Raw genomic sequence first — 13,056 nt, 5'->3', positions numbered from 1 at the left:
ATTGGCAGTCTATTAGGTCAGACACTGAGGAAGTTTGTCCAGAATTAAGTTAACTGGAAGAAGCCATGTTGTAGTCATTGCCACCTCATTAGATCAGTATCTATCTGATGAAAGGAACTCTTTCCCAAATTCAGCATCTGTGAATACCACTCTTAGTAAACAAGATTATCGTTGAGAGAATATTAAAAAAAATTATATTAAAAAATTAAGGTGAACTTACCTAAAGTTCAAGTTACCTGGTGAACAATTTAGAATAAACCAAAATTATTCTTCATGCAGTATGTGTTATGTGAAGCTCTGGAACTCCCAACCCAAAATTCTTTAGATACAAAAAGTTTCCATACGTTAGGGGGAGGCTCAGAAATGTCATAAAAAGAGTATATTGCTTGTTTAATAAAACACATGTCATTGATATTGCTAATTTTTGTAAATTATAAAAGAGGAGAGCACCAATGAAAATAAATCAGGAGTTTTAGTCATTGCAAGCATATAAAACATGTTCACCCATCTGAATCACAAGATACAGGTTTAAAATAAACCAATGCAATCTAAGTTATAAATTCCAGGGGGATGATCCAAGCCTCCTGAGACAGTCTGTGTGAAAGCCAGAGGAGAAGGTTCCATTAACTTCTGAAGAGTCTTGTTAGTGAGCAAGGGACTTTTGGTGCTCAAAGCATGTTTGGTGTGTCTGAATTTGTGCCCTCTCTGGAACTTAGGCCCTGACTTTTAGTAGATGTTTCTTTTCCCTCGGGTTCCCGAGTGCCCTGCTGCAGAGCATTAAGACATGAAGTTCTGCTGGTGATGCTACCACTCATGTCTTTTTTGGTCTTGTCTTGACAGGGAAAGCACCCTCACCATCTGGCCCTGCTCTGATACAGGGTTGAAGCTTTTAGCCAGAGCCATAAGGCTGGCAGGAAAGCAAGAGAAGGGAACATGAGTATGTTGCAATGATTGAGGAACAGGAATACTGCTGTGACACAGGAGCTGTTTGTCTATTTTCTGGAGACTGGGAGGAGACTAACAGTCTCCAAACAAATTCCCCAACATAGGGACTAGTATACAAATTTGCTACTGTATAAGATAAGAAACTGAAAATGTCGTGGTAGTGCTTACTAAGTCTTATTATATACTCTGTAATGCCACTGTAGTTAAATGCGTAAGGTAAATGCACTCTTATAAAACTAATTTAAATCTGGTGAACAGGGAAAGAAAGTGCTGTATAAACTCAAATGGAAATATTCTTTTGCATCACAAACCCATATCTTTTTTGTATCTTATTTTCTAAGCTGTCATTTATAAATATGTGAATTGTCTGGAGTAAATACAATTTTAAAACAAATACAGAATACAGTAAGTTTGTTATTTTATGAAAGCAGAAGAAGAGAAAAATAAAAGAGAAAAAAAGCAGTCTTCAGAGCCTGGAATATGCAATTAGGGTGCCTTTATACCAGAATGATGTTGAAACAGAAACCAATTAATTAAAAGGATTAGACTTTTAGGAATGGCAAAATTGTCCTGTTTGATTTACCTGACTGGTAAATAAAAATTTAATATATTTAGTTTAACAGCTATTTTCATGTTATCAATTTGTATTATATAGAGCAAGAACAATTTTGCATATAAAATAAAGTTAAATGGAACAAAATATTATTAGGATTTACAGGCCTCAAAGAGAGAAGGGTGGGGTGCCACTGCACCATGGAAAGTACCTCTCCAGCATGCTAATTTCATCTGTGACTTGCTACAATCACTGTGAGGTAAACAGTGGAAGTAGGGCAGCCTGAAGTTTCTTTTGGCTGCAATAAAATGGCCTTGACACTATCAATGACTTAAAGCTAACATAAACTTTGGACAGTCTCTACTTATGTAGCCAGTCCTTCAAAATAAACTTTTGGAGGTATAACTGAGAATACCTGATGCAGTTGTAGCATTCAGCCAAGTGTGGTTGAAGCCACAAAGCAAAATTATACTGCATGCTTTACAGCGCCTGAACTTCACTTGGGAAAAAAACTTCTCTTGTCTGAAAGGTACTTCACATACTTTGAAGAACTCTATTTTACAAAATGCAATAATATTGCAAAGACTCTAAAGGAAGAAGCAGGACCTAGGTGTTAAGTGGCAAAAGCAAAAGACTGCCCCTAGAGGTACAAGTCCTCCCTGTGCTGGAGTTCAAGTATTTTCAGAACTGCCTCTGTATTCCAGATGCATTGATGCTCCTCCAAGTGGTTCATAGTTATTAGTAAGAAGCAGCAATTATCCTTTAATGTGATTGAATATGCTCTAAAGAAAAATCTTTCCCAGACCATTTCAACTGTTTGCTTCTTCCACTGGGAAATACAGAAGTCCTTTCAAAAGTCAGTCTTGTTCTAAAATTCTTTGCATCTTGCCAACTCTGCTTAATTTCTCCTATGAACTATGAGATTGCAGACTATTCTCAGACAACTTTTCTCAGAGTTCCAGTGCTACTAGCTTTAGCTTTTTTTTTTTTCTTTTCAACTGAAAATGGAGATTCCCAGAGAATTAGTTGATTCATGGTTGAAATTTGCATAAAAAACAATTTAATGCCATAAGATTATTGATAAAAGAAGCCATGCTAATATATTAGTAACATAATAATTTTCACATTGTTCTTATGCTTCATTTTGAGACTTATTCTTCCTATTCCTTTGCATATTGTGCAAGATTTTCATTATTTCTAAGGTTTCTTTGAATTCCATCAGTTATAATTTCTGAAATTTGAGAACAAAGATTCTGATGTGGCTTTAAGGATATACACTTCAGAGGAATAAGACCACGATGACAACGCAGATCTAAGTGAAGAAACTAGTTTTGATACATTTTCTGAATTTTTTTTAAATATATACCTTCAATACAAGAGGATTCAGGATGTACTGATTCATCAACACTTAATGAAAAATATTGTGATTTTCCCAAAATGGCATCTGCCAGTAAATCACCTTTTTAAGCAGATGAAGACAGATTGATTGCACTCCAAAAATGTTATTACCATACTGCTGAGAAGCAAAATATATTTTTGTCATTCCCAGATGTGATTCATGATATTATTTCTACAGGCTTTCTGTGAATTACAGTTCTAAGGATATTTATTTAACAAATATTCTGCAATGTTTTTAAGAACATCAAAACATTTCTCATCTATGGCATCCGCTGATGGTCTTTTAATGGTATTTTCCAAAAATGTCTCAAGTTTTTTTTGTCAAGAATGTCATCCTGAAAGTACAAGTGTCACAAAAAAGTACTTTATGCTGTAATTGAGTAAGCAAGAAAGTGATTCTCAACCATTGTCATCTGTTGTCTCACCTTTTTTTGCACCAATCAGTCTCATTTTTTTTCATTGATCACTATTGCATGTAGAGCTACAAAAAATTCACTGGAACTCTGAAGCACAGAAATTGGGAGTTACAAAGATCCGCCTGTATTGGAACATTTGTTGCTTTAGTATTTTCAATACAAACCATGTGATTTTAAGGTGATTATATAATAAACTTCTAATGTGTAATCAATATTTTGTCAGGTACTTTCTAACACATTGAGAGAATCATTGCATTTAGATCATAATTGCTGGGTAATTTCTAATTGTTATCTCATTTCTTAGCTGAAAATACAGCGCAAGTCTGTGCAAAATAGAACTGATTCAGCTGTGATTAAATTGAAGCTATTCACACTTAGCACTTTTAATGTGTTAATAGTTTAATTAATTCAGCATCTTGAATTTTTTATACAAGGAAAATGAAAAGCTTCACATGTCAGAGGGTGATAAATTACATCCAATATTATCTTTTTTCCTTTTCAGTTTTTAAATTTTTTGGGTATTATGGCTCACCAAAATTAATTTTCTATTGAATGAAAAACAGGGTGTGTATGAGTTAGGATTTCTGAGTTCATAGAAAATTCATGTACAAGTAAAATATGGAAACATTAAATTCTTCCTGTGCTTCAGTAGAAATATCTGTAAAATTAATATAACCTGAAAGGGTTTGTAGGCCTCAATCAGCATTTTGTTTGGCAATTAATCAGAGCTTTCACAAAGTACCAGGAGTGGGGGTATATATGTCAGAAACATAATTTTCATCGAGTTAAGGATTCATACCATGTTTTGCTTTAATATATTTGTTTTATTTGTGTTCCTTTGGCAATTAATTGCCAGTGGAAATACCATGTTTGAGGAAGATTTGTATAGTCAGGTGATGTTCTCCCCCCCCTGCACAGCCCCCCAAAATAACCTAGGCTAGCTCAGAGGTAAGCAGCCTGTGAAGGGGAAGAATATCAGGAGATGGCAAAGATTTCCAAAAGAGGCTCTTACCCGGAAATACATTGGTTCAGCTCTCTTTATTCTTTGATGTCCATGTGGAGAGTGGGGCAAAAGAGAACGAACGGGAAATATCAGGGGTCTATATAGACTTTGGGCAGGGTGGGCTTCCCTGGCTCTCCGCCAACCCCGCTGGGGCAGGAAGGAGAGGTCCAGGTTTATTTTGATCAGAGTCACAGGGTCCCGGGAAAGGGGAAATAGAGTGCCCATGAGCTCACTGTAACAGTCAGGTCTAGACTTGTGCAGAATTACAGTAGCATCTGTATGTCTGTTTATACTGGATGCTAATACCTGTCTTATCAGCAGGTGTGTATCTGGCCTCCAAATGAGACAAGGAAGTATTTCAGTTACCAGAGAAGTCCATAGAGGAAGCATGCTTTGAGCTAATCTAATGCATAGTTGTAGTGCTAACATCAAACCACAACATGCATAGGTATTTTAATTTATTTTGCTTGCAGCTTTATTTGTGGTTTGTTTGGCATTGGCTTGGCTAAGAAGGTCAGTGGCATCCTGGCCTGTATCAGCAATAGCTTGGCCAGCAGGATGAGGGAAGTGATCGTCCCTCTGTACTCAGCACTGGTGAGGCCACACTTCCAATCCTGTGTTCCAGTTTTGGGCCTCTCATTGTAAGGGGGACATTGAGGTGCTAGAGTGTGTCCAGACAAGGGCAATGGAATTGGGGAAGGGTCTGGAGCACAAATCTTTTTGCAGCTCAGGAAGTTAGGGGTGTTTAGCCTAGAGAAAAAAAGACTTGGAGGGGATCGCATTTGCTCTCTACAACTGCCTGAAAGGAGGCTGGAGCAAGGTGGGGGCTGGTCACTTCTCCAAGTAACAAGAACTAAGACAAGAGGAAATGTCCTCAGGTTGTGTCAGGGAAGGTTTAGATTGTATGTTAGGAAAAGTTTCTTCATGGACAGGGTTGTCAGACATTGAAACAGTGATGGGGTCACCAACCCTGAAGCTATTTAAAAGACTTGTAGATGTTGCACTTTGGGATATAATTTAGTGGTGAATTTGATGGAATTAAGTTCATGGTTTGACTTCATGATCTTAGAGGTCTTTTCAAACCTAAAAAGTTGCATAGTTCCATGCTATTTTTTAAAAAAATAAAATGCATGTACAGTTTTGCAAGCTGGAACCAGAACCCAGAGTTCTCAACTGCTGTTTGACTTGTGTAACTGCTTCATATATAATTTCTTCCTTGGGTAGGAGTTCTGAACTCTTTGAACCTAAGTGAACCACACCATAAGGCATGGTGCAGGCTGGCACAGATTCATCTAGAAAAATACTACCCACAGAATCAGCTAGTTTAGCTCATGTCCCAGTTTGGTAGAATTATATATCCATAGCTTCACGGTTCCCTATCTGTCCTGGGTAGATTAGAACTTCACCTGCCATTCTACAATTCTAGATAAAGGCCTTTATGTTTTGGATGAGTAGACTTCATATATGTGACTGAACTTCTCATTTTCAATTGATTTGCTATAACAGCTCCCTATGGACTTCTTTGTCACTCTTTTCAGGCTCCTGATTCAGTTTGCAAAGAGTTGAGACACCTAAATTTGTTCTCTAGATATTAAGATTTTCTTTGGATCTGCCCCTTACAATGTAAATTGTTTTTACAATTGTGTCCCTTACAATTGACTAGAATTTGACTAGTGCCCCTCCAGCTAGGAGTTATTTCTTTCTTCTGGGTAATTAATTTCTATATTTTCACAAAATTGGTTTGCAGTTGGCTGTTGGAATTGAGAAGTGATTTCTTCAGCTGGACTTGTGCTTTCAACTTCGTGTAGAACTACTTGCAGAGTATACACTAAGTAATTCTGAGAAAATATTTGTTTTCTGCATAATTCTCTTTTTATATATATTTGCAAACAAATTTGCCTTAAGTTTGAGACATATGATTTCAGTTTGTTGCATTTATTAAGATGGCATATTTTTTATTTTAAATATACATCTGAAATCTGGGTTCACGTAATAATTTTAAGTTGATTATGTTTGTTTATTGCAGATGTTTTTATTTCTGTGCTCAATTAGTATTTCTGTTCTGAGAAAAATATTTCTGTGAAAGTCAGAGTGAGGATGCCAAAATTGAAGAAATATGCTCTGCACCTGGCTTTCTGTTCTTATATTAATAAAAACAAACCCTAAAACCAACAGGTAGTGGAGAGAGAGAAGCTTGGGAGAGAGGGAAGTCCTTGTATGGATAACAATTTTCTTGTGGCATTTCTCTCTCTTCCTCAAGAAAAACAGGTTAAAGCCCCATATAATGGAATGATACCAGTGGGAACATAAATATTGCAGTGTGATTAAACTACCAAAATACTCAGGTGATTAAAGTGCTTCAGGTCTTTCAGTTATATTCTGTTATATCATTTCATCTCATTTCAAGATGTTGCTTTTTTCATAGTTTTTGAAGAACACTCTAGGCAACAAAATTGATTTTGTGAGGCCCATAACGTTGGACTATTGATTTACTTTTTTATATTGCACATCCATCATCTTTGTTTTTAGACACTCCAGCAAAAATATGTATTCTTGTTATAACATCATCTGGCTGTCCCAATACTGATGCAATTAGCACATGGAAATCTTTGTGTCATTGACAGGACTATACTAGCTGAGAAGTGCCCTTTTGGCTTTTCTTATTTGAGAATTAGGTGAAGTAGATCAGACATTTATGACCAGAGCATTTGCTTACTAATGTAATCTAATTCAAACTTAGACATTTTAGTTAGGAATTTTATTTTTTGGGGGAAAGAAAAGTCAAACCAATCAACCAACCAAACCAATCCAAGCAAAATCCAAAAGCAAACAAACAATCCCCAGAACACCTGTTTTTATGTTAAGCTTTTCCACTTGTATACTACATTAGGTTCCCTGTTATTTTGGCTTTCGAAAAAGTAATCCAACATTCAGTAAATGTAAGAAACACGGGAGCTATCATTTAACCCTCTCTCTTCTCACTTTGTTCTGGGTGTTATGATACAGTTTCTAAGAAAAAGAATGTGTCACATTGCATAAGAAGCAGTCAAATCAATATATCATTAAGGATGCTAATAATTTTTCATATTTAACAGTTGTTAAGCTATCCTTGAGCTCCTTGAGCTTGAGTTGACACATGACAGTGATGGGGTTACTTGTGCTTACTTTCTGTATTTGATTCTACAGGCCAGTGATCAGAACCTCATTTAGGGGTGAATGAAATGGGAAAGGACTTTAGCCAAATACAAAGCAGAGGTTGTCACATGCTACTGTATTTCTTGTCTCAATGCAAAATGCCTTTTCTACTTTCATAATACTGGATATTGGTTAAGACATTGATGTTCTGAAGTGAGTTTCTATAATGTCAACAGTAATTGTATATATTCTTTTTCACTTCCAACAATCCCTGTGTATTGATATGTTGCTTCTTGTTTTTTGCTTTATGTTCAATTCTTAAAGACAGAAGAAGATGCATTTCTGATGTATTAATATGGTTTTGTTAATGATGAGTTAATAATTCATGATCCCTGACTAGGATTCTGAAGCTTTACAGTAGTTCAACTACAAAAAAAAAAAAAAAATGTGTCATTAAACTGAGCTAAGGATTGTGATTTGAAATGAAATTTATGTATAATTCCTTATATTAAGTATATTCCTAAACATTATTCCTTATATTTCTCTTACGAGTATGTTAAAGTATAAGGTAGTGAAAACAATGTTGATTAATTTATTCTTTTACATAGGTTAAGAGAGCAGAAATTCTAATTAGACATAAAAATTCTGAATATTTCTGTAGCTAGCAGAGTGTAAGAAAAAGCATAAAAATTTTAGAAAATAACTAAAGAATGAAACTGGATGCATAAAATGGAAAATTTTTGTTCAAAGAATGTTCTCCTGCAAACCTCACCTCTGAGTCTGTCAGCCCTCCTTTTCCCTCCTAGCATTTTCCCACATTTTTCATTAATTTCCTAATATCATTGTATTTTATGTTAGCCCTACTTTTGAAGACTTTACTTTTAATTCCATTTTGAGAATAAAAAAATCTTTCAGCTTTACTGGTTTGCTATCATCGTCAGTATCTTTGTGTAAGAAGGAAGAGTCCTTCCACAAATGCTACCAAAAGTGAAATAAATTTTAATAATTAACTTAAGAATTACCTTTAAGCATTAACTCCTGCTAAACCAAAGCAATTAGGAGGGATTAGTACAGAGAAAACAAAGTTTTTTATTATATTTATCCAGTAAATTACATGTTTAATAAATCTAACCTCACTGAGGGATGTATAATGCAAGAAAATGGTATAGATCTATTTTGAAACTGAGAAAGAAAATTACCTCATCTTTTTATTTATAGAGGAAGACCTTGAAATTACTGTACCTAAGGGATATTTCTGTGATGTACATGAAGGTACTTCTGAGGACTTTTTTCTTGAGATGGTTTTCCTTCTTGTTATCCGTTGAATATTTAGAAATTTCCATCTCTTCCTTACCATTGTCTCAGAAGTTGTCCATCTGTGTCTTGTGGTTTGATAAGTGAGTATAGTTTTCAGCCATGCTGTCTGGATTGAGTGTGCATGACAGAAATGAAAGGAACCAAGACATATGCCAAGATACCTGAATCTCTTTAGGTGGCTGTATCCTGGTTTGATGAGAACCAAACGCTAAGAAAAAGCTTTACTGATAAATATGAATGTGATGTTAAATGCTGATTTATACTTTAATTTATACATTATATATTGTATTCCTGACTAGCAATGGAAAGAGACAAAATGTATTCAGAAAGGCTGGATATGTGAAAGTTTCATCTTTGGAGCAACCTGTCTCCACTGATTGCAGGGAGAGCCTGGGGAGGTTAGCCTTTTTAGGGGCAAAATCATCTTTGGTGAGTGCACTGTCCATGGGTATAGATTTCAGAGAGAGACAGACAGTCCCAGTAGATTAATCTATCACAAAAAATGCCAGTTGCAAATCAAAGCTAAACTGTGGAGTGGTCATAACAGGAAAATCCTCAGAGATGTTCATGATTACAACTTAGAGAATAAATGTAAGGCATATGGATAATCTGAGTTGCAATTGCAGTGTCTGTAATAAAAACATTATGTGTTATGCTATTTGAGCAGCACCAGAAATAGTTTTCACAGGCATTATGAAAAGGCAGTTTCCCTGTGGCACCAGAGACATGCTTGTTTGGCCCCAGAATCCCTTCTTGAAAGATTGTTTGTATTTTCTTTCTGTTAAATTAACTCACATACGCCTTATTTAACCACCTGCTAGTAACGCAAACAGTTTGGTGAAATCAGAATAAAAGCAGATGATTTTGTTGCCTTGGAATACCTCTTCTTTGATGTAAACAAATACTTGTCTTAGGGAAACTACTGTGTCATAGGCCCCCACCAGGAAGGGATCCAGCAAACCAAAATGATCAGGAGTGGTTGGCATACACATATTTCTGTGTGAAAGTGAAAATAGTGAACCTTCCATCTGAAATAATGCATGTGTAAGGATGAAACCAGAAAACAGGAGAAGAGTGTGTGTGTGTGCAATTTATTTTTTTTTAATGAAGGCAGATCTATAGTGAAGATTCTGTTAAATTATTCCTGCGAGTTTTGCAATTCAAGGTTCAGTTGAGGAGATGCAAAGATTATTTCCTATATTCTTGAAAACTAAACAGAGGACCTCATCTACATATTTTTATCAAACTTACAGAAAGTATTCTTGCGTCTCTGGCTGAAACTGATAGGTAGTGAAGTGTCATTATTTCTTGTATATAATCCCAGAAAAATCCCATGAAACTCAAAGTAGGAGCAGAGACTTGTTTGTGGAGGCCAACTGGAAAACAAGAATTTTATGTGTGGCCTTGAAAAAAAAACAACTTGTTAATTAGGTTTCAAAATATTACAGAACTTGAATGTATATAGTATATGGTATAATGTATATAGTATAGGTATATTGTAGATTTAAATATAAATAGTATATTATCATGCAAGAAGAGTATTCCAAGTCTTTTGCTTTTTTTCCCTAAGGGCTTTTCTTTTTGGAAAATAATAAAATTTTTAAAATATTTATATTCACATTATAATAGTCTTAATCTAAGACATACAAAATGCAGGTTGCTGTTTGTTTTGTATTCTGTCCTGATTTGATAAATAAAGGTGAACCTAGATAAGATTCAGAGAGTCTGGGGCTGTATTTTGTGGGATTCTGATTTTCAAATCTGAAATGGTGGTAATTGGGAGAAAATTGCTAGACCCCTCTTTTCCTTACTCTAGTTAGACGTTAATGTTTTTTGCATTGCCTTCATAAAACCATGTTCTTCAGTCTCTTCTTCATAGGAAAAGAAATTTCGTTTTTGATCCTCAGAAGTGTAAAGTACATCTTCTTACTATATAATACAGAAATTAGCATATATTATTCTTACCCTGTGTGATATTATGCAGTACTCACAGCTTGGTTTTTTCGTCCTTAGTTTCTGTACTGAAAACAAGTAGTGACCATTTGATTTTTTTCACTGCAGTGTCTAGATTTGGGCTGCAGTGGAGACAATGGGGCTATATTCTTACTGCTAATTTGAACAAAAAATAAGAAATAGTGCATTCAAGCTCTGGTTCCCTGATCTCCATGTTACTTAACAGTGCATGCTGTGCCTGGCATGGATTTGGCCTGTGCTGAGTGGCACAACTTTTTATCTATGACACAATTTTTTATCTATGAAGCATACACAGGATGATTCCTCCAGCAGATAGTGTGGGCAAATGTTTGGTGGCCTGGGTGCTTTCTTCCCACACAGGTTTTGGATACCATTACAGAGTGCTTGGTACCATCAACCCCACTCTTGTTCCACTCCTACTTTTGATGTTGTGCTTTGTAAATGCCCTTCTGCCGGGCTATACCAGGCCCAACTCTTTATGTCGGACACTTTGAATTGAAGAGAGAACTGAAACAAAAAATTAATTTTCTGATGGTCAGACAGATGTCCCCTCTGGCCCAAAAGATTGTGCCAAGTGCTGTGCAGCATGCTTTTGCCAGTTGATGACAAGATAAACACATTCCAAATGTTTATTTCTTAAGTAACTAAAAAGTTACTTCAGTCACTTCCAGGAGAGTTTAAATTTGGTTTAATTATTAGGAAGTGAATCTGTGATGGCTTCATGCCTTCCAAGTATTACTGTGTAAATAATTCAATACTTTTTCTGTGAATTTAGTATCCAACATAATGCACCTTCTCCTTGTTCCTTCCCTAAAAATGAAACAATTCTGCTGCCACCATCTACCAATGCCAGATATACTAGGTGTGGCTGGATAGAGTAGAAAAGTAGGCAAAAATTAGCACAGAAACTTCCTCTCTTATTTCTGACACTTGTATATTGGTGGAGTTTCCTGGCACTCAAGAGTTCTACAGGAGTAGTGTCCATGCTGTTTTGCTGTTGATTTGCAAATCCCACAGTGCAACACATTGGTAAAAGAAATCCAGACACCTTAGCAATCCGAGTTGTTAAAGAAACAATGGTCCTCAAATATCATCCTACCTTTAAATTGTCTGTATACTCCTTGGCAATTAGAAAATATTTGTTAAATGGCTGGAATATATCCAGATTCTTCATTGATTTGTTCTGTTTAGGGGTTTGCATTAATTAGATACAGAAATTCAGACAGCAAATATATAAAAGTTGCAGGTTAAAACACTTGATGGGGTATTTTGAAGAGTAAACTGTATTTCAGTTGAGAATCTGGAAATGCAATAAAAATATATTACGTCTTTTCTGTAATATTTAATCTGTAAAAAACATTAATGTAGCTTTTCCTTTTTTATATTTTTGGGTTTTTTACTTTTGATCTAACAGAAGTACTTCTCTTTACTGCAGAAGAAATGTATTTGTTCTGCTTTGATGAGTGCCATTAGATATATGAAGTATGTTATTCAGTGGCAGGATTCTGCACACATTTACTCTTCTATAATTAATATTTGTGGTGTTTTGTGCAGTGCAATTGTATGTCAACATTAGAAGAGAAAGGTCCCCCTTGTTGCATTTTTTAGAAGACAAGCAGTATGCTGTTTATGTAAAGGAACCATATAGTGGCAATGCCTCTGTCACGCTGCAACACCAAAGAACTCACAGAAGCAGGCTAGATGTAAAAGGAAAGAAAAAGAACTTAAAAAAACAAACTTTATTTTCTGACTCCACTGTATATACAATGTTAAAAATGACAGTGGATTGGAGGGTGAAACTGCCACCTCTCCAACCACACTGGTCAAACTGGTCCATCAATTCTCTCCACACACAAAGAAGAACACAAAACAATCATTATTTACATGAACATGCATGAGAAAACTGAGTTGAAATATGTAAATATCAGAAGGCATAGGAACTTTCAGAAGAACTTTAAAACTCTCAAAAAAACAGGGTGACATGCCTCCACTTCACATATCCTTGTTCCCACTGAGGCAACTTTTTATAGTTAATCATCCCAGTGAAACAATTGCTAGGTGGAGACAGAGGATTTAATAAAATGAAGGCCTGTTCAAAATCTTAGTGAGAGCAGAATCTGGTGCTAACCAAAAGCAGAAGTTCTTAAATGCAGAAACCCACGTTATCAGATCCGGTGGCAATCGCCATGCCATAAGTCATTTATCTGAACCCTAATTGTATTAGATATGCATATATTTACTATGTATTATGTTTTCTTTTACATAAAATTATTTTCACATTGGAAGTACTTGTGAGCATACATGATGTTTTAATT

The 13,056-nt window shown here is 35.5% G+C and overlaps 1 protein-coding gene across 17 annotated transcripts in view; it reads left to right on the top strand.

The window, feature by feature from the left end:
• PACRG (parkin coregulated) overlaps positions 1-13,056 on the top strand; it is a 215,516-nt gene that overhangs the window by 122,335 nt on the left and 80,125 nt on the right. The window contains exon 6 of one of the 17 annotated variants that reach the window (XM_085576867.1): positions 6,063-6,389. The exons of 15 other annotated variants lie outside the window; for them this stretch is intronic. In XM_085576867.1, coding sequence (XP_085432993.1) covers positions 6,063-6,079 — 17 coding nt within the window. In that variant the 3' untranslated portion in view covers positions 6,080-6,389. One more of the 17 variants, XM_085576864.1, reaches the window with a different exon arrangement.

This window comes from Lonchura striata, chromosome 3 (genome assembly GCF_050655825.1).
Source record: "Lonchura striata isolate lonStrDom1 chromosome 3, ASM5065582v1, whole genome shotgun sequence".
Taxonomy (NCBI): domain Eukaryota; kingdom Metazoa; phylum Chordata; class Aves; order Passeriformes; family Estrildidae; genus Lonchura; species Lonchura striata.
Note: the sequence above shows the minus strand (reverse complement) of the source record. Positions and strands in the feature narration are given on the sequence as shown.